Below are 20,613 nucleotides of genomic sequence, written 5' to 3'. Positions count from 1 at the left end.
CATTTATTACCCAATCACATTTATCATATACGTTTATTTTGTTTGTGTACATATTTAATACCTACAACCAAAACCTCATTCAGCTTATTTTTCTACATAGATGAGGTGCTCACATTTTTAATAGACACGCTAGAAGAATTAAGAAGCAACTTATTCTGACTTCGAAGGTTAAACGAAGCTGTAAAGCCACATGTGACACAGTCTCTGTTCGCGTAGGTCCAAAATCGGGTCCACCCCGCAACCTGACCGTGACGGAAGTGCACAACGGGTTCCTCATCACGTGGCAGGCGCCGCTGGAGCGCGCGTCGCTCGTGCAGTACTACACCATCAAGTACCGCACCGACGCGCACTGGAAGACGCTCAACCGCGGCCAGATCCGCCCCGAGGAGACCAGCTACCTCGGTAAGATTCAATCCATTATCTCAAGCTTTTTGTATTGTCAAAGTCTGTTCTGAATGGCAGCAGGACTTCTGAAAGGATTCTGCGTTGAAGCGTTGAATGTTTTGGGGAATAAAATTATTTTTTTGTTGGTTTAACAGCTGCTTCACGGAGCGTGTCTAGTCAGTTTCACGGGATCTATATCTGAATCCCTAAAGTCTTTTCTCCTATCTTTGCATTCCCTAATATTGTTTGTCATAATGATCAGTTGTCCTAACACTAAAAACCCTAATTTTGGTTTCCTTAATTATTGATTGCTTATCCTAATGTTATTAAGCATATTTTATTTTTTGCGAGGGTCGCAGTTCTAACCCTAACTTGCCCTAACCTAACCCACTTTTGTGGCAGCAAGTTCTAAAACCTAACCATTTTTCAGAACCATACATTATGGAAAATAATCTTTATGATTATGACAATTGATCGTTAGGGCATGTGCCCATTAGGACAAACCAGTTAGGGCAAGTGACTTTAGGACAAACGTTGTTAGGGATTCAGAATGACACCCGTTTCACGCATATCACGATAAAAGGTTTTGGCATAATTGGCGTTATGGTTTCATAGTGAAGCAACCGACTTTCTTTTATAAGATACAATTTCCGTGATTTTTGGCTATATAAAACATTGAGTTTATGGCAAAAGGGGTTAGAGTTAGACCAAGAAAAGTCTGCAGAGATTTTGACAGCACACGCAGTGCCACTGTTATTTATACAACATAATTTCATAGAAGTTTGACGTTTAAAACAACACCTGCATTTGCACGCAGTGCTGTCAAAATCTACGCAGACTTTTCTTGGTTTACTTAACTCTATACAGAAGCTGATCACGTGGTAGAATTCCCAGTTTTCGAAATACATTCAAACGCATTTCTTACCCCAGTCCTCTTCTTTTCCAGTTAAAAACCTAGTGGGCGGTCGCACATATTACTTCCGCGTGCTAGCCAACTCGGCGTCCAGCTTCGAGAGCTCCGAAGAGGTGAAGTTCCCGGTCCCGGCGCGCGTGAAGCACAAGGCCATCACCGCGGGGGTGGTCGGCGGCATCCTGTTCTTCATCGTGGCCATCATCCTGTCGGTGTGCGCGGTCAAGATCTGCAACAAGCGCAAGCGGCGCAAGCAGGAGAAAGGTGAGCAGCGGCCGCGGCCGGCCCCGCCTCGCGCGAACTCTCTCTCACTTAGGCTAACGGTCTTATAACGCCATCGGCCGCTTACAGCGTCTGCGTCATAATACTTACTATAGAGATGTATTGGTGTGGTCTCTTTCACACGTCGACGTTGGCGTCTTTTTTGGTCAGGAACGTTGACGCTAACGCCAGACGCCGCGTATAGCATAGGAGACCAAGGCCTCAGGAATGCGCCGTTGTCGAGACAAGTTTTTTTTATGAAAATAATTCCCGAAATAGCAAAAAAAAACAACGGGTTGCACTCGGGGAGTGCCGGCAGAAGTGAAAACTCAATGACTAGTGCAAAATGCACTATGTATAATTGGGGTTAACGCCATCTAGCGTTAGCGTTAATTACTTGAAACCCCTAAGCAGATCACTGTTAGTACTCGAGGTATATTAATACCAGTTAGAGCGAAACTCGCTAGATGGCATTTACATCAATAAAGACAGTTACATGTAACAATTTTTCATGTAATGTCATTGAGTTTTTCTGTATTGATTTAAATGCCATTTAAATGAGTGGCCATCTAAATCTTACGCTCACGTGATCGTCTTACGCTGTCTCGAGTTTAACATTTTTTCCCCACCTCAAAAAGTGCACAGCGCCGCTAAAGAAGTTTTCACTTCAAAAAAATAGTTCAATCAGTATTGTGCGTAGTCAGAATTTATTTAGAATAAGAAATGTCCAAGTTATTTGAATACTTAAACCCTTTGAATATAATATGACCCATTCAGACCTGTCTTGTCAACCTGATGAAAAATTCATAAGATGAAAGTTGTCGGAGTTTTTGCTGGTCTTCTTTTTTGGCAACTTAAAAAGGTAGAAATTGAATGAAACTAAGTGCGAGAGAGCGTCATAAAAGCGCAAAAGCAGTCTCAAACCGACGTGGGAAAGTACGAGACTGCGATCACTAACTTGCCATATTGTCGGTGAAGCATCGTGTACAAATTGTACAATTTTGCATACCATCGAACATTACACGCATGCTGCCACTGTCTTACTTACATTTTGAGTATTTTTTCATCATTTTTGTGATAAGAAATCATATTGCATGTTTTATGATTTGGCCTGTTGTAATGATTTAAAAGAATTGTTATTGACTATGTGCAAAGGATCAGATTTTATTTATTAATCATGGACGGCGCTAAACCTATGCCCATAGGCAATACCCAACTATCTTTGAATGTAAAATACTCAGTAGCACACATCATTTACCTATAAACAGTATGACGCCATAGGTAGTTTATTTTTATTTACCTATTTCCTTTAAAAAAAATATTGTCTGCTACTTTGTATGCAAATAATAAATACTAACATGAATACATAAGGTACTGTTTCCGAGGATATAGGTACTTAGTTATAGTTATATTATATCATATTGTTTCATGCTATTTTAATTCATCCACGGAAACAGGACTTACACCTCAGCCTTATCAACTAATTTTGCCTTTTCCTTTGCCTATTTGTCTAATTCAACACTGTTTTCAGCATTTTAATCTTCAGATACTTATTTAATTATTTCAATTTATTTGGCTAAAGCAATATACATAATAAAAACCTGCTTGTTATCATTCCAGGGACCTGTTACATGTCAAAATAATAGAATGTGACTGACGAAAGATACATACCTACATGGAGCATGTAACCGCACTCATGTATGAATAGTTTCAACTTTTGATAACAATGCTCACTGATGACAATAATTATAAATGTTTATTCCATGAAACTGTAAATATTATTATCCGTTCAAAATATAAACTAGGTACATGAAATAGGTCCCTGATTGTGGTTACAAATCACCAACTATTACTGACCATTAGGTAAGTCATGTCGCTTTCCATTAGTATTGGGTATCATCACACTGATATGAAAGTTTGTTTTTACCTGACGAAATCCAAGATAAATAAGTTATCTCATGTGACTTTACGTTACATCTTTAAAGTTATAACTTTTTAATCGTTAGAGCGCCAAGGACGTTATTTCTCGTCAACCGAATCTGATGCCATAAGTAAGTCAAAAGGTGTCCAGAGTTGTATACGTGTAATAAACAACTCTAAAACTTTTTTGGCATATTAAATACGCAAATGAGGCGATAGAGACATTATATTTATCTTGTTTATACCTATACACAGTTTTTCTGGCATGTAGCGAAAATGCTTTCTATTTAGAGGCGTACCAACCAACTATTATGTATATTAGTGATGTCAGGTAGCTACGAACTCTCATATCGGTGTCTAGCTTTCACGTTGACAATATGGTGGTGTTGTGAGGTGGCGGGGCCGGTCCGACACGGGCGCGTGACGGGACGATGACGCTACGTTAACGTTCAGAAATCATCCGCTTACAGCATACAACATGGTAGCGGCGCGACTCACGGACCTGCGCGCCCATGACAGCACTCAAGTGCCTTTTAAGAAGTGAGTATTACATAACATGTTATATTTATGGTTTGTGTTGTATTTATTCGAAATCTAACTGAAATATTGTTTTTTTTCTGCTGCTCTAACTCGAAATAGGAAGTCAGGTTGGTCTCTAGCAATACCTAAATGAAATGAAAACTTTGACGTTTAGGTATGTCTGGATATAGGCAGGTTTCTAGCCCTCTAATACTACATCTTTTAACCCTTTGACCGGTAAACACGTTAACTGACGCGCACGGCTACAGTCCAATATGAAAACATTGGTGCATTCTGACAAGGTCCACAATGACGCGCCGCACACGATAGCAGGCTTGGCGTTTAAAGGGTCAATCGATCCGTATTTTACGGACCGTTTAAGTATATAAGATACATTATAGTTACTGGAGCGAAAGCTATGAAGCTAGAACTTTATATCTAGACATATACCTACGTCACAGACAAGACATCCTCTAGACTGAGCATAGTAACGCTACCCCCTCTGCCACTTATACGGTAGTTTTACTCCATCTTCGAGTCAATCCCGTGCCGTGATCGATCCGTGTCTTTGAACGGACCAATCACGGCACGGGATTCGCTCACCTCGTCCCCCCGCACCCCCTTATTTTTGGCAGCATCGGTTTCATGAAATAATTGCTCTAAACTCAGTCTAGAGGATTCCTAGTCTATGACCTACGTCAATCGCATAAGGCACTTTTATTAAAATATATGATTATGTGGATTACAGATTTAGTGAACGCGGAATATCGAGTTTAGTGCAGTGTTTGCGGCTGACGGCCAACTGGGTGTGGCCGGCGTCGCGGTGCGGGCGCGGGTCGCGCGGGTACTGGGCGCCGTCGCTCGGCTCCCTCCCCCCGCCCTCCCCGCGCCCCTCCCCCTCGCCCGCGCCCTCCTCCTCCGACGACGGCGGCTTCCTGCCGCGCCTGCGCGCGCCGCTGCAGCCCGCCGCCGCGCCGCCGCTGCTCCGCGCCTCCTCGCCCGCCCCCTGGCCGCCCTGGCCGCCGTGGCCGCCCTGGCCGCCGTGGGCGGCCGCCTGGACGCCCTGGTCGCCGCTCCACGTCTCGGACCTCAGCTCCGTGCCTTTCCCGAGCTCCGCCGAGGGCTCGTTCCCGACGCCGCCGTCGCCGTTCCGGCCCCGCTCGCGGCCGGCGGGGCCGGCGTGGCGGCCCGGCCCCGCGGCGCGCCGCCACCGGCCTCGCGCGCCCGCCGAGCCGCCGCCGCCGCCGCCGCACGAAGCCTCCCCCGAGAGCCGCTCCTCGTCCAGCGGCTTCGGCAGCAAGAACGCGTCGTCGTCGGCGCACAACCGCAGCAGCCGCGCCGGCAGCGTGGCCGAGTGGCGGCCGCCGCCGTACCGGCCGCCGCCGCCGGCGCCGGCGCCGCGGCCGGGCTCGGCGGCGGACGCGGGCTCGGTGGACGTGCACTACGAGTGGGACCGCGCCACGCGCACGCCGACGCCGTCCACGCCGGAGCGGCGGCCGCGCGCGCGCGACGACGTGGAGGCGAGGGTGCGCGCCATGAAGGAGGAGTTCCTGGAGTTCCGCAAGCGGCAGGCGCTGCGGCGCCGCTCGCCCGAGCCGCCCGTGTCGCCGCTGGCCGTGTACCCGCTGTCCCCGCTGTCCCCGCTCGCGCCGCAAGCGCCGGCGCCGACCGAGAGCGTGTGCTGACCCGCCGCCGGAATACCTCCGGTCCCGTTCGCGCGGAGCCGCCGACCGGCCGCGAGTCCCTCGGCTAGTTCGTGACGCTTAGATGAGTTACGTAGAATACTTCCTTTTTCGACTCGGACGTCGAGCCGGATATATAGAAAGAATGGGCACAATCACGATTCTTCCGACAATTATCGCCTCGAGAGTGGTCGCGGCCCGAGTTTTACTCGTTCGAGGGGCGTTCCGAAATAGATACGGTTATGATTTGATACGTTCGTATTATTACGTAGAGTAAAGATCCCACCTCGGCCCCGGCGCGGTGCGCGGGGCCCTAGATGTCTAACATAGCTCTTAGGGAACGATGACTCCAGTCTCTCGAAGCAAATGACTGCTATAATTAAAGTACATATGTAGAAAGTGGATGCCGTGGCGCTTTGCGTCCGCCCCGCTCGCCCGCCTTTATCAAAACTAATTGTCAATTATTTTTCTAAATATCTCATATCTGTTGACATGTTTTTACGTTCTGAAAATACTACATGAAAATCTTCGGTTTTTCTCTGATATTTTAAAATTTATACGGAAGTTATATTACATAATAGGCTCACAATGGGAAATCTAAAGCCGCACGTGCCATATCGGGCGCACGGGGCGCGCAGCGTCCGCCTAAACGCTTTAGGTATGGGCGGGTAGCATCCACGACACCGCTCATACCAACATTATATTGTAGTTATTATTGTAACTAAGTATAGATAACGTTATATAGTTACGGAGCGAGCGCGGCCGCGGCCCCGCCGGCGAGGGACCGCGCTCGTTCCGTAATAAAATATGAACAAAGTAATTTTAAGTAGGTTTTTAGTCGTAACGTTCAAAAGTTGCAAATTAAACTATGTTTCGTATTCTCAAATTTATAATTATTTCAAGTACAAATTTATTGATTCTATTATTTATGTACCTACGTTATATAATTTTTAAACTCTGTACATATGTAAAAAACATAAGTAGATATTATATCTTGTACACTTATTTATTTATACGGTAAGGTTCAGCCTGAGGAAGCGGCGAGCCCGCGAGGCCGGGCGTCGGTGCCGGCGCGAGGCCGGCGGCGACGACCGGGTGTTGGAGTCCAGTCAATTGATTTGTACATTTTCCATATCCCGCGTCAGACCTGTCTGACTTTACAAATACACTGAGGCATCGTAATTATATATCGGTTCCTGGAGCGATCCCACCTATAGTTGACCAGTCATAGCCAAGACTGTTTAGAGTTACGTTTGTTATTAGTTAATTCCTATCGATAAATTCTCGTTATAATTTCGCATAATGCACTCTATTTGTAGATCTTGTCATGCAGACGTTTTGTTAATGATACGAATTTCGTATTAAGGACCTCCTAATAAATAAGAATAAAAATGTACGCTTTAAAGAAATTGAAATAAAATAACTCGTAAAGTAATAGATAGGTAGTTACAATAAGGTGTAGTTATGTATATGCGTGCATGGAGCGTCTCGTGGAATCACGCGGCGCCGGCGTCCGAACCCGAGCCGGGCCGGACCCGGACCCGAGCCGAGCCGGAGACGGACCCGGACCCGGACGGGCCTCGGACGCGCCGGCGCCGACGGACGCATCATTAGTTCACTGCCGATGACGATTTAGCATGTAAGATACGTATAACGACACTCGGTAGAAGTTCTTTTTTATTTTCTTACATGGTTTGATAGGTAACCCCAGCCATAGCGTTACACTTAGAGTAATAGAGTCGACAATTTGTGCATTAAATTAATCCATGATCAAAATAATTAATGATATGTTAAAAAGTGCTCAATTTTTTCGACTGACCAACTGTAATATTATTGATAATATTTTGAGTCACGATGTATGTATTTAGCACGAATTTAAGGAGCGACGTAGGTTCATATATTGTTCGCGGCGATATTTAAGCGATGTACTGTACCTAGGAGAGGATAGATGTAATATTTCGAATCGCCATAACTCAGGGCAATGCCTAGATTCATGTGACGTGAATTCAATTATTTGCCGCATAACGAACCTACTGCACGCGATCACGATAGCAATTGTTTTAGGTATTTACGACACGTATAGATACAGTTCACGACCTCGAGTAGTTAGAAGTTTATTTTATCTTGTTCTGACTTTTATTCGCCTTATTAACCGACTTTAAACGGAAACAACAGATAAATAGAGTGTGAAATTACAGTTAAAATAGCCGTTTTTACCTCGCACGTTGGGCACTTCAATTAATACGCGCGCGTTGTCCACTAACGACGTATGTATTATTGCTTGATTATTTCTTATACATACACGTAATAAATATACCTAGATATAGCTCAAAAACCATGTGATATCTAGTCTTTTCCATTCCCTATTATCTCCTTAATTTGTTTACATTTAATACGGTTAACATAGTGTGTACCGTACTGTCCTACTTAATTTCTCGTGAAGGCCTACTTACACGTACTGTGTAACATTATGTATAGTCAAATGTTAACGACGGAACGACAAGTGTTATCTCTAGGTACCGCTGTTGGGGCACTAAATATCTACTTAAACGCAGAGCACACAACTTCAAGACTTTATATTATTTTTATTAAAAACGTATAGCGATGTCACGAGGTAGTTTCGAAGCATAAACTAAAGTCATTCGATATTTCTATAGACTAAAATGAAAAAGATAGCAATATATTAGACTAATGTATCTAAATCGTATATATCGGTTTATATAAAACAGTAATATGCGTGCACATTGGCGAAATGTAACGCGGAGAAAAAAGGGGCACCCCAAACGTAAATAAATAAAGAATTAAGGCATTTGCACGATATCTCAGCACAACACATGATAAATAATACTCTATTATTCAAAATATCATTCCAACAGCACGAAATTAAGATAGGTATACTCCAACAAACCACAATACGAATAAGAACGAGTGGAAAAATCTACTTGCACCAGCCACCTTTTTATAACTCGATCGAAATAACCATTATTTTCGTTTTAGAATATTTTTAGTTCGTAAGTGTTGAGATCATGTGTTTACTGTGTAAGCACAAAAAGGATTCAATTCAAAAATAAAAAATACAATAACGTTGCTATAATTAAATGTTTGTATCATTTATCAACCCCTAATCCAACTAATCCTTTTATCTATGAACTATTAAAGGTTAAAAATCCAAAGGGTTTATACTCAGCCCTTTTTTGGGTGCTAGATATAGTGTAAGACAAAAACGAGTATGAATCTCTCTGTCAATGTTTGAAATGACATATAATTATAGTCCTGGACCAAACTATAGGCATCATAGGCTTAAACCAAGATGCATGGAAGTTTGGTGTTTAAAATAACACTTGCACTGCGTGTGCTATCAAAATCGTTGCAAACTTGTCTTGGTCCGACTCCATATAATTCCCCATTTTCTGTTGATTGGCTAGGATGATGCTTACGATTCTTACTAGCGAGTAAGGATACCTTAGTACTTATTAAGTGGGTTTTCTACTACTGCGCCCAAGATAAGATAACGCAAACTAATATGAATATACATGACAGTATGAATATTTTGCATAACTTCACAATTTTTTTCCATTTATAGTCACCGGCTCGAAATTTGGTGATATATACGAGTGTATCGGAACTGTTGCCATCAGTACCAATGCCAGTTAGTAGTTATACTAGTTATCAATGGGTGTCATCATCACGCTGGTTTCTAAATTGTTTGGATTAATGTGTGTGTATGGTAAGTTCGCTGTGGTTGTAAACATTAAGCCTAATAAGCGTATGTATATCTCCGTTCAACGTGCATGTACCTATTAACATAGAACCCTGCAGTATTAGGCCAGCCAAATGGGGTTGGAATGGGGTTGGCCGGTCTAAGGACAGATGGCGCTACCATACCTGTCAATCCTACGAAGTGTCAATTTTTTATTATTATTATTGGATGCCCTTTAAGCCAGATCTCATAAAACAAAACTAGAGACAAAGCCTTTGGTAGCGCCATCTACAAAAAACTAAGTTGCCAACCCCATTGTAACTACTGCGCCCCGACCAAGATCAGGTTGACATTGAACCGTCGCGGAAGCCCGGTTGGTCACCTACGAGCTACGGCCAAAGCTATTTCAAACGTGATAAAATGAATTTGTAGCCGGCATCCGGTCCGTGTCGTCCGACGACGGATACGGCACGGAGTGGCTCAGCTACTACGACGAGAACGGAACCGTGTGCACGATGAACTTCTCCGCGCTGCCGGACGATTCGGACGGCTGGATATACGGACGCGTATATTTTTACCTCTACACCAGGTATTTTTACATTTTACCTTTGGAGCAACAAAGCGCTCGAGGAAGTCGCAGCAAGGACAAAATGTCTATGGCAGCGGTCGGCAACCTTTTAGCAGCCAAGGGCCACATAGTAGTTAACGAAGTTGACGCGGGCCGTACTTTGTTAATATTTATGATTTATGACTTTATCAGACATTGTCGTTTGTCAATATTACATACAAAACAGCCAGGGAGGCTCGCGGACCGCAAGTGACAGGTTCACGAGCCGCAGGTTGCCGACCACTGGTCTATGGCAATAGATTTTAGGTAAAAAGTTTTCCTATGTAAACTGACGTTATGGCTAATAAAATTAGGATTACTAATAGTTATGGCAAGAATGTTTAGGACTAATGAGTTTAAGGACAATCATTACCTACATTATGGCGACTGACCGTTATTACCACAAATCATTAGGGCTAATAACATCCTACTAGGACACAACGGTTAAGGCAAGTCATTTTAACGAAATAGTTATTACTTATAAGGCATTGCGATGGAGACCCGAGTTAAGTAATAGTAATTTAAATCTTTCCATTTGTTTCCTCAAGGAACAACCCAAACGATCCGGAAACCTTGCAACCAGAAATAAATGGTCAACTGAAAAGCCAGTATTTCGACCCCTCGAGAGACACCAAAGCATTGACACATGGTTGGTTGGGTAGCGGCAATAATACTTGGATACAGAATCAAAAGATATATTTCTTAGACGGAGCCGATTTGAACGTGATAGTAGTCGATTGGTACGAGCTGGCACGGAACCCGAACTACGTGTGGGCAGCGTTGTCCACACGGTACGTGGGTAAACGGCTGGCAAAGCTGCTCTACTCACTGGTAGACAACTTTAATACGACGGGAGAACAAATGCATTTGATTGGACACAGCTTGGGAGCACACGTCATGGGATACGCTGGCATGTTTTTCAGTAAAAATGTATTTAGAGTTACAGGTAAGAATTTATTTTAAACTATGCCTGTCTGCCAAAATTTAAGTGGGCATAGACTCATATAGCAACTGATCAGTTATGTCTTCTAGGGCTAGACCCCGCTCGACCGCTGTTCGAATTACCCCCAATGCCTGACGAATACCGTCTGGACAGAACTGACGCCATGTTCGTGGACATCATCCACACGGATGGGGGCTTCTATGGGTACAAAGAGAGCCACGGGCAGGCGGACTTCTACCCCAACGGGGGAACATCCCCGCAACCGGGGTGCGAGGGAGAGGATCGGGGACACGTAGGTATGGAGCCGGGGAAATGCACCAAAAGGTCGTTTTGTCGGCGATTTTTTTTTGTACAAAAAAATACGGTTATGCAACATGCCTATCGTTTACGCTCCGTAGCGTAGCGTTAGTCATCATTCTTACCTTACATATTAGTGCGACAGAGACATTGGCGTTTCGTTCGCTATAGAGCGTAAACGTTTGACATGTTGGCTAGGCAGGGTTGACGTCGCAACCAGGGTCTATGCTTTATCTCTTTTACACTTGCACTTTTTCTAGTTTCCTCCGTTGCGCTACTTTTTTGCACTCAAACAGAGCATCACGGCATTTTTAGGGTTCCGTAGCCAAATGGCAAAAAACGGAACCCTTATAGATTCGTCATGTCTGTCTGTCTGTCCGTCCGTATGTCACAGCCACTTTTCTCCGAAACTATAAGAACTATACTGTTGAAACTTGGTAAGTAGATGTATTCTGTGAACCGCATTAAGATTTTCACACAAAAATAGAAAAAAAACAATAAATTTTTGGGATTCCCCATACTTCGAACTGAAACTCAAAAATTTTTTTTTCATCCAACCCATACGTGTGGGGTATCTAAGGATAGGTCTTCAAAAATGATATTGAGGTTTCTAATATCATTTTTTTCTAAACTGAATAGTTTGCGCGAGAGACACTTCCAAAGTGGTAAAATGTGTGTGTGTCCCCCCTGTAACTTCTAAAATAAGAGAATGATAAAACTAAAAAAAAATATATGATGTACATTACCATGTAAACTTCCACCGAAAATTGGTTTGAACGAGATCTAGTAAGTAGTTTTTTTTTTATACGTCATAAATCGCCTAAATACGGAACCCTTCATGGGCGAGTCCGACTCACACTTGGCCGCTTTTTGTAATTTATAATGGGTTAGTTACACGCTTAAGCGTCATAGCTAAATAACAATTTGTATGTGTTCAGAATGGTTTATTCCCATTTGTCCCGAACTACGTGACCGCCGCCAAACATCCGGCGGGGATGGGAATGATTCACAATATTCATATAAATGGCTATTCTCATCTGTGCCCGGTGGGGACAAGTGGGAATACACCGTCAGATTGAGTTTAACTAATCTTAATCTTGCCACACGTTTCATACGTTACGATTCTATAGTTTTTTTGTTTTCTGTGATCTGTCCAGATTCTTGCAGCCACAGTAGGTCGCACGAGTTCTTCGGAGAATCGATTCGAGGCGGCGTACCGTTCACGTCCTACCTGTGCGATGACTACCAAGGCTTCGAGAATGGCGAGTGCAAGACCAACACCTCCAGCATGGGCGACCCAGCCAAACCCAACGCCGAAGGGAACTACTATCTGCATACGAGAAACGAGTCTTTGTACGCATTGGGAGACGAATTCTAGAAAACTAAAACAATTTCCATGCTATACGCATATTTTTGTGGCCTATTTACTATTTACAAAATTATAACTTACGATGCCTTATAGAATTTTAAAATGTCTTACCCTGGTATCGTAAATTATGGTGACTTGGGGTGAAATGGGGTGACTTTGATAGTTTTAAAACGGTCACAAAATTATAGTAGCATTATTCTTTATTCGTGTCCGCGGCGGGTAGCCTAGATGGGGACAGATGGGAATAGTCTCTTTATTATTCGTACAGAAACGCTTTCTGAATAGGTCTTTTGGTGCTATACCTGCTATACCTACAGTCTAGTTATGTACCTACCTTCATAACAGAAATTTAATAATATTATTGTCACGCCCCATTTAGACGGTTTCAGAACTTACACGTAATTTTGGTTCATGGGCTAATGGGGCACTAAAAATGGTACTAATTCAGCGGTGTTACTCACGAATTCCAGCCAATCGTGCAGTGCAACTAGTTGCGACCTATAGCGCGCGTAATGCGAACTCGTCAACCAATCGCGCCCGTGATGCGAACTCATCAACCAATCGCGTTGTAGCGATTTCACACCGCTGTACTGGCCCCTGTCATGCCTCATTATTATTGCCCGTAAAGTCAGTCCCTAGATATCTATGTCAATGTTTTGGTTACATTGCGGTGCGTTGCATTGTACTCTTACTCTGTAATTAGCAATGTATATATTATATAATATATATTATTTTCATTTTGAATGACTGTATACTACTTATTGGCTCTGTTTAACAAAAATGTTCCTTGCGAGTGGTATTAAAAATGAAACAAAGGTGACATATCAAAACTGTAATGAAGTAAGAAAAAGTCAAGTATCACAGTTGCATCATCAACGTATCACAATAATAAATGTTATTAACAAAAATAATAAAATCAGTCAAAGTTTTCTTTACTACTTATTAATTAATGTTTTAACTGGAAATGCTTAACTTACTAATATCAAGTCTCCTGACCTGTAACAAAGAAACCGAGAATTAAAATGGGTCGCGAAGCAATTAGTTTCTGGTGCGACAACTATTATGTCAGAACAATACGTGATAATTAGTGCATCATTATGCATCAGTCGGGAAAAGAAGACAGGCAATTGAATCATCATGTTAAATTTTTAGAATAAAAGAAATTTAATAAAACATGACACATTTATGTAAACGTGTTTTATTTGATAATGATCTTAGATCTTAAGATAGTAAATGAATAAAATATAACTCACCATAAAATTAATACAGCAACCGGATAACATAACTGTATACAGTTGTAATTCGAATTAATGTACTACAAAAATATACTCTTTTCAACATCTACATGGATGTGATATTAATTGATTAATGAAAAGGCAAAGACAATTAATTTAACTACTAATTACTTTTAATCTATTTCATCACCATGTGGTGTCAGGTTTATGTTTGACTCTTGTGGTGTATTTCCATTTGTCCCAGCCGCACGTGACCGCCGGCATACATCAGGCAGGGACAAATGGGAATGAGTTATATTCGACGGTGCCCGGCGGGGACAACTAGGAATACACCACTCTTGTTAACAATTTCGGCCATATTGCCTTTATTGCGATTTTATTTATAAGAGTGAATTTGTATGAGACTTGGAGGTGGTTTACTAAGCTAACTGTACTTAAAACCTTTCAAACTGTGGTCCACGCGTCACTGTTACTAATGTACTCTACAATGATATTATAACTCCCGGAGCCCATTTTTCGAACGGTATTAGTCTAATATTATTAGTGTGTTGACAACCCATACGATTTGACAGTTCGCGGACTAATAATATTAGTCTATATCGTTCGAGAATGGGCCCAGATAGGTTATGTTATAGGCGATCCAAAATTGAAGCACTTAAATTGTAAAAATTTAACAGTTGCTCTTTAGTCGCGCCCAGGCTAGCTACAGCTGTGCACGTGCTAACAAGCTGCCCGCACACCGAAAGAGACAAGCTTTTATGTTTAATAACGAGTGTAATAAAGATGAATGGTATGCGGAAATTTATCAACAAAAACAGATACATTCGTAACGAAATAAATATGGAAGTATGTTTTGTGCTCCTTAAGTAGAAGTATAACTTATGTCCTTATAGTTATATAATACTATTGCCTGTAGCCCGAACTGGGATAAATCTACAGGTTTAAGTGGTTTTAAATTTAATAATTCAATCAAGACGCATGGACCACTGTCACCTGACTAGGTTCACTAAAATGTATGTCTTTAAGAGCTATACTTTAATCAGTTTTGTGTACATTTATTCTATTCTTTATCTCTTGATCTTCCCGCAGTCCACAGAAGCTCCGTCCATCCTGAAAATTATCAAAACATAGTTATTTTTACAAAAACATGTGTTCATAAATTATTATAATAATTATATCAGAATAAAATGGTATGCGTCATTATGCATCCGTCGGGAAAAGAAGACAAATAAATAAATATATCATCATTACCAAAACACTTTTGAATTTTTATATAAGTAAATACATATCAACATTGAAAACTAACAAATAATTAAATAAAAAATTACCTTGAACAATTTCTGAGCGTAACTGCAACCCCGAATGTTTAAACCAAAGATTATTCACGTCTGACCTGAAAAATATAACTTTATGTAGAAACAGTACAACGCTGTGTAGTAAGGACAAATAACATTCAATATCAGATTTATATTGTATGCGTCATTATACATCCGTCGGGAAAAGAAGACAAAAAATTAAAAATATCATCATGATAAAATCAACATCACATCAGACTTCTGAAGACCAGATTAGTGACTACATTGTTTTTATTTGCACACTAAATTAGGCCACATTCACAAGTTAGTACAGTTTGTCCATACATATTATTTACAGTAGCATGGTTATACAGGGTGGATTTTCTTTTTGGGTCAGTGAGGGCAGCTACCAGATCCCGTGCTGCTAAGAGAAAACGGTCTAAGAAGACCTTCCCTCGATTTCAAATTAATTTAGATTGGCTTTTACAGATTTTGGAAAAAACATACAGGGTGCGAGAAAAAGGTAATTTTTGGCAAACTTTTTTTTTGATGCCAATCGATCCCATTCCTATTAAGGATCAAAAGCTTGTATGGAACCAAAAAAAAAATTCCGGCTAGAAAAGCCACAAATCGAGGAAAACTTTTCCCATACAATTTGTATGAAAATGAAAACTTATTTTTCACATGCTATTTTTGTATGCCAATCGATTCCATTCCTATCCAGTAAACCCCTAGGAAACTATTGATACTGGATAGGAATGGAATCGATTGGCATACAAAAACAGCATGTGAAAAATAAAAGTTTTCATTTTCATACAAATTGTATGGGAAAAGTTTTCCTCGATTTGTGGCTTTTCTAGCCGGAAATTTTTTTTTGGTTCCATACAAGCTTTTGATCCTTAATAGGAATGGGATCGATTGGCATCAAAAAAAAAGTTTGTCAAAAATGACCTTTTTCTCGCACCCTGTATGTTTTTTCCAAAATCTGTAAAAGCCAATCTTCATTAATTTGAAATCGAGGGAAGTTCTTCTTAGACCGTTTTCTCGTAGCAGCACGGGATCTGGTAGCTGCCCTCACTGGCCCAAAAAGAAAATCCACCCTGTATTTAAAAAACAATTAAGACTGAAGTTGTGTTATTTTTTTTATAAGTTTTGTCAAACAAAGTCTCATAATTACCTTTTGCATTAATCCCGTCATCTAGCTGAATACGGACACCTGTAAATACAACATTAATATTAGCTAATATATTCATAACGAATCACGGACCTGAAAGGAAATCAACATTTTAATCATCAGGATTTTAATTTGTAATTAGATCTCAGCTCTGATGAGCTTTGAAACTACAACAGTATCATAATCTGAAAAGGTTAGTCAAATAGTTTAATTGTCGACATTATAATCGTGCTTATTCATAACTTATCATAAGTTTTCTGAAATCTAATTGACACTAACCGCATTGAATGGTTATAAGAATAATTGGTATATGTAAATTTAATTTTAAACTCAACGTTTCAATGTATAACTTTATACATAATTATCAGACTTAAAAAAACATCAACACAGATGATGTATTCCAAGTTAGTTATATCGATGTGTTCAGAGGCAGGCGTCGATGACGCTGTTTATTAATTCTGTTGTATACTAATTTGAGTCACAGTGTGACAAGGGTTAGAGAACGTGCATTTATCTTTTTTTGTAGTAGGTACTAGCTCAAGAAGGCTTACCACGATCAGCATTTTTTTTTAAATTAGTACCTACCGAAAGATGGGTAGTGAAACGCGCCTTTGTGTTTTTATCAATTCTATGTTTAGAGTATTTAGTTAAATCATCAGTTTTAAAGCACAGACCAAATAATCCGAAATTACGACACAAAACACTTGGCTAAATATATTATTTACTTTAAAACGAAACCAGCCTACTAGCTCTTATTTCCATTTGTCTCCTCCTTGCATTCTTAAGGCGGGGGAATTAATTCTCTCCATCCGAGGCCGCCGGGGACAAATAGGAATTGTTTGGTTTCCATCCAAGACCGCGGGGATAAATGGGAATTGTATCATTCCTATCTCCTAGGAGGGTGAGATTTCTGTGTTCAGAATATGGGGGACTGGGGGTTTTCAGAAAAAAATGTACCACTCACCTTTATCGAAAAACTAACAACTCGAATCTTGGGTTTTTTTCGACTCACTTTGTTTGAATCACGAGGACTGTTGATTCAAACAAAGGAATAAAGTGCCCCAACTATTTCCTAAAAAAATATTGATTGTAAGTTTTGTGACGGTCCATACAAAATGTACCTATGTGAAAATGCGTCACGACACTGTTAATTTTTTTCGGACACCTTTTTTCCTTTTTATTAAATCCATTGTCTCCTTGATTATGTGTAGAAATAAGTACTCGTAACCCAAAACGTGATGGTTTTTCGAAAAAAGAAATGGTACACTTTACAATACAAGAAAATACAATAACATAACGTATGTTATTGAGCCTTCTTAGTCATCGACAGCGTTTATGGAGAAAACCGCTGATAATCTTGTCTTGACGAGAGACAACAAGTAATAATTGCATTTGAAAATAGTTATTTGTACAACAAGAGATCAAAGTTTGATATTTCTTCGAGTGCTTATTTTGAGTCCCGTGCAAGCGAAAGATTCTATAATAGATTCACGAGCGTAGCGAGTGAATCTAATTTAGAATCTTGAGCGTAGTAAGGGACTCAAAAGCGCACGAGATGTAAATAACTTTGATCTCGTGTAGTACACAACATTTTTCACCTCAGCAGCTCGAACAAGGGTACTTTGCTACTTAAAAACAGTGAGCAAAATCGCATTTTGCTCATTTTGTCTCACTCAGTGAGCAAAATGCGATTTTGCTCACTGTTTTTAAGTAGCAAAGTACCCTTGTTCGAGCTGCTGAGGTGAAAAAGTAATTATTAGTAATTTGTTTTGAATACTTAGAGAACAGTGGTGGGGACGGTGGACTATTATGGTCTGTGCGATAAATTAAACAGTAAAGATGTCTTCCTCCGTTCAGTTTAAAGTGCTAAACAAATAATGGGTTAGTATACTTAGTATAAAAGTCCTTATACTAAATTCTATAATTTAAGATGTATTTGACCAGAGTCCTTATAAATACATACTAAATTTTATGATTTAAGATGTATTTGACCAAGAGTACAACTAATTATAGTACTTATAAACGAACATAAATGCTTTGCATAATCGACATTTCGAGAACTGCAAAATAAACTTGTTTTTTGATGATTAAATCTGCCGCAAACCCACAAAAATGTACTAATAAATAAATCTATAGGTGCGTGACCCAATAGATTTATCAGGTCAGGTCTTCTGATATCAGACAGCAAAATGTAAGTACTTTAAGTATAACGACAAAGTTAGTCTGTAAATATTTGTAACAGTAGCCAGCATGTTATTGTAGACCACTACAAATTTTAACGTTAAAATTCCAACAAGGGCTGAATGGACCGAAGGTCTTGAAGCACCAATCTCTGATGAAAACGACATCATATGGTATACAGACGGGTCTAAGACAGAATCGGGTACGGGGGCAGGCATTTATGCAAATGACTTTAGTACAAGCATGGGCAATTACGCCACTGTCTTCCAAGCCGAGACATTCGCTATAATTGCCTGTGTGCATGAGAATATAGTTAGGCAAACCCAAGGGAAGAATATCTATATACTCAGCGACAGTCAGGCTGCACTCAAAGCGCTTGAAGCGCCCAGAGTGGACTCTAGACTGGTATATAATGGCGTCCAAGCTCTGAACCAGCTTGGAAGGCAAAACAGAGTGCAACTGGTATGGATCCCAGGGCACGAGGGATTCATAGGCAATGAAAATGCAGATGAACTTGCCAGAACCGGATCTGTAAATAATCTTATAGGTCCGGAACCATTCGTGGGGCTCTCACAGGGAACCATCACAACGGCTATTAAAGACTATTACCAAGACCAAACATCAGGAAGAATGAGACAGTCTGACGGGTCTAAAGCATGCAAAGCTCTTTATGCAAGGAACAGACTCCGGCTGGAGCAAAAAGCTTTGGAAACTTAGCAAAAGACAACTCCAAATCATAACGGGGGTGTTTACTGGCCATTACGGGGTCAAAGGAATTCTGGCCAAGATGGGACACTCTGACAACACCGATTGTCGTATGTGTGGCCAAGAGGAAGAGACAGTGAAACACTTAATGTGCGGATGTCACGCCCTCGCCAGACAAAGAATGAAGGACTGAAGCAGGATATCTGGAACCAATCATCCGACACGTGGATATGGTGGGAAAAGCTCTTGAGTAGTTGACGGATCTTCTCTGGGGGGTAGTTGCACAAAAGATCCCTATGGGTCGAAGTGTATCCGCAAGGGCCCCCGAAAACAATAAGATAAGATAAGACCGCTACAAATATATATATTAAGTTTTATTTAGTACTGTTACATAATTATGGTACGTACTCAATACACATCAAACCTAGTTTAGCGGAAACAAATTATTTTATTCACAGGAGAAGTCTCCAATTTCCTCTTCGACAGTATAGTTTGGCAAGAGCCCTTTACAGTGGAGCATAGGCAGAGAGTACTGTATTTTACTTGCGCCCCAAAAAGAGGCGAAATAATAGTTTTCTTATTCTACTGTTACTGTTATTGAAATTTGTTTGCCAGACTATATATTCGAAGTACTATAGGTATATTTAAAAATTAGGTTAACAGATCTCTCTGTTTCTCGTTTTTTTATCTGACACGGAGAGTAGCAATGGAGACCCACAAGACTGCAGTACGTCAGTAAAGTGCAGTGCTGCGTTATGCGAATGCATCGCATAATATATGGTAAAATCGTAATATTTCGTAATGCACGATACAAATACTGCAGTAATGTCCGAAACCCTTTATGGATACAATCTAGGTTATTCTCAATAAAAAGTCGCGAGCTAGGCTTATTAAGCCGTGCCGCCTGTGATAAAAGCTGTTCGTATAAGTGAGTTTTGATGGGTACTGAAAAGTCGCTCACTTCTTTACAAACGTAACAAACTATCTTAACAATAGTGCAATCGCAACGTCAGGATAACTTACCAACATTACGTATATAATGCGTTTCTTCTCGGAAGTATGGTTATCGAGGATAATGTTCTTCTGTAATGCGTAAATTTGGCAGCCGGGTCTTCTTCTAAAGGTATCCATCGATTCGACGACTTCTTCTCTATAAAGCCTAGTTGGGTAAAGTAAGAAGAGAAACTCCAGAGACAAATACCTATTTGAAAATAGAATATGGGGTACCTACCCCAAACAGAAATTCTATAAAATTGCATTCAAATTCATCTTCATCTCCGCCTTCATACAACTCTCATGCTATCGAAAGAGCAGACTATCATCTTATATCATTCACTTGCCCTTCTTCCATCTATTTATTTGAGGTTGGCAGGTTGGCACAGCGCAATTCATCCTTAGGTAGTTTATTTCCATTTATTGCAGTAAAAGACA

At 40.8% G+C, this 20,613-nt stretch overlaps 4 protein-coding genes and 1 long non-coding RNA gene across 5 annotated transcripts in view; 3 read left to right on the top strand and 2 right to left on the bottom strand.

Annotated features, from left to right (window-relative positions):
• Positions 1–4,880, top strand: part of LOC134652395 (protein turtle) — a 108,833-nt gene extending 103,953 nt beyond the window's left edge. Inside the window, exons 15-18 of the mRNA XM_063507576.1 lie at positions 217–402; positions 1,331–1,558; positions 3,929–4,015; positions 4,743–4,880. Coding sequence (XP_063363646.1) covers positions 217–402; positions 1,331–1,558; positions 3,929–3,960 — 446 coding nt within the window. The 3' untranslated portion in view covers positions 3,961–4,015; positions 4,743–4,880. The remainder of the gene's footprint in view (positions 1–216; positions 403–1,330; positions 1,559–3,928; positions 4,016–4,742) is intronic.
• On the top strand, positions 4,270–5,679 carry LOC134662587 (uncharacterized). The gene is made up of 2 exons (XM_063518862.1): positions 4,270–4,343; positions 4,743–5,679. The coding sequence occupies exons 1-2, from the start codon at positions 4,270–4,272 to the stop codon at positions 5,677–5,679; spliced, it is 1,011 nt and encodes a 336-aa protein (XP_063374932.1).
• Positions 5,680–10,233: 4,554 nt separating this feature from the next.
• On the top strand, positions 10,234–12,602 carry LOC134662579 (pancreatic lipase-related protein 2-like). The gene is made up of 4 exons (XM_063518852.1): positions 10,234–10,250; positions 10,532–10,929; positions 11,016–11,222; positions 12,381–12,602. Exons 1-4 carry the CDS (start codon positions 10,234–10,236, stop codon positions 12,599–12,601), a joined length of 843 nt encoding a protein of 280 aa, XP_063374922.1. The 3' UTR covers position 12,602.
• Positions 12,603–13,409: 807 nt separating this feature from the next.
• LOC134652420 (uncharacterized) lies at positions 13,410–13,973 on the bottom strand. The gene is made up of 2 exons (XR_010097180.1): positions 13,846–13,973; positions 13,410–13,588 (listed from the first exon to the last, which is right to left on the bottom strand). It is a non-coding gene; the product is annotated as an uncharacterized LOC134652420 (long non-coding RNA).
• A 735-nt stretch (positions 13,974–14,708) lies between these two features.
• The window catches only part of LOC134652145 (hrp65 protein-like), a 29,436-nt gene continuing 23,531 nt past the window's right edge, over positions 14,709–20,613 (bottom strand). The window contains exons 11-13 of the transcript XR_010097165.1: positions 16,300–16,338; positions 15,156–15,220; positions 14,709–14,937 (exon numbers count right to left, since the gene is read on the bottom strand). The gene's annotated coding sequence lies outside the window, so the exon portion shown is untranslated. The remainder of the gene's footprint in view (positions 14,938–15,155; positions 15,221–16,299; positions 16,339–20,613) is intronic.

This window comes from Cydia amplana, chromosome 1 (genome assembly GCF_948474715.1).
Source record: "Cydia amplana chromosome 1, ilCydAmpl1.1, whole genome shotgun sequence".
Taxonomy (NCBI): Eukaryota; Metazoa; Arthropoda; class Insecta; order Lepidoptera; family Tortricidae; genus Cydia; species Cydia amplana.
The sequence above is the reverse complement of the archived record's forward strand: the minus strand, read 5'-3'. Positions and strand labels throughout refer to the sequence as shown.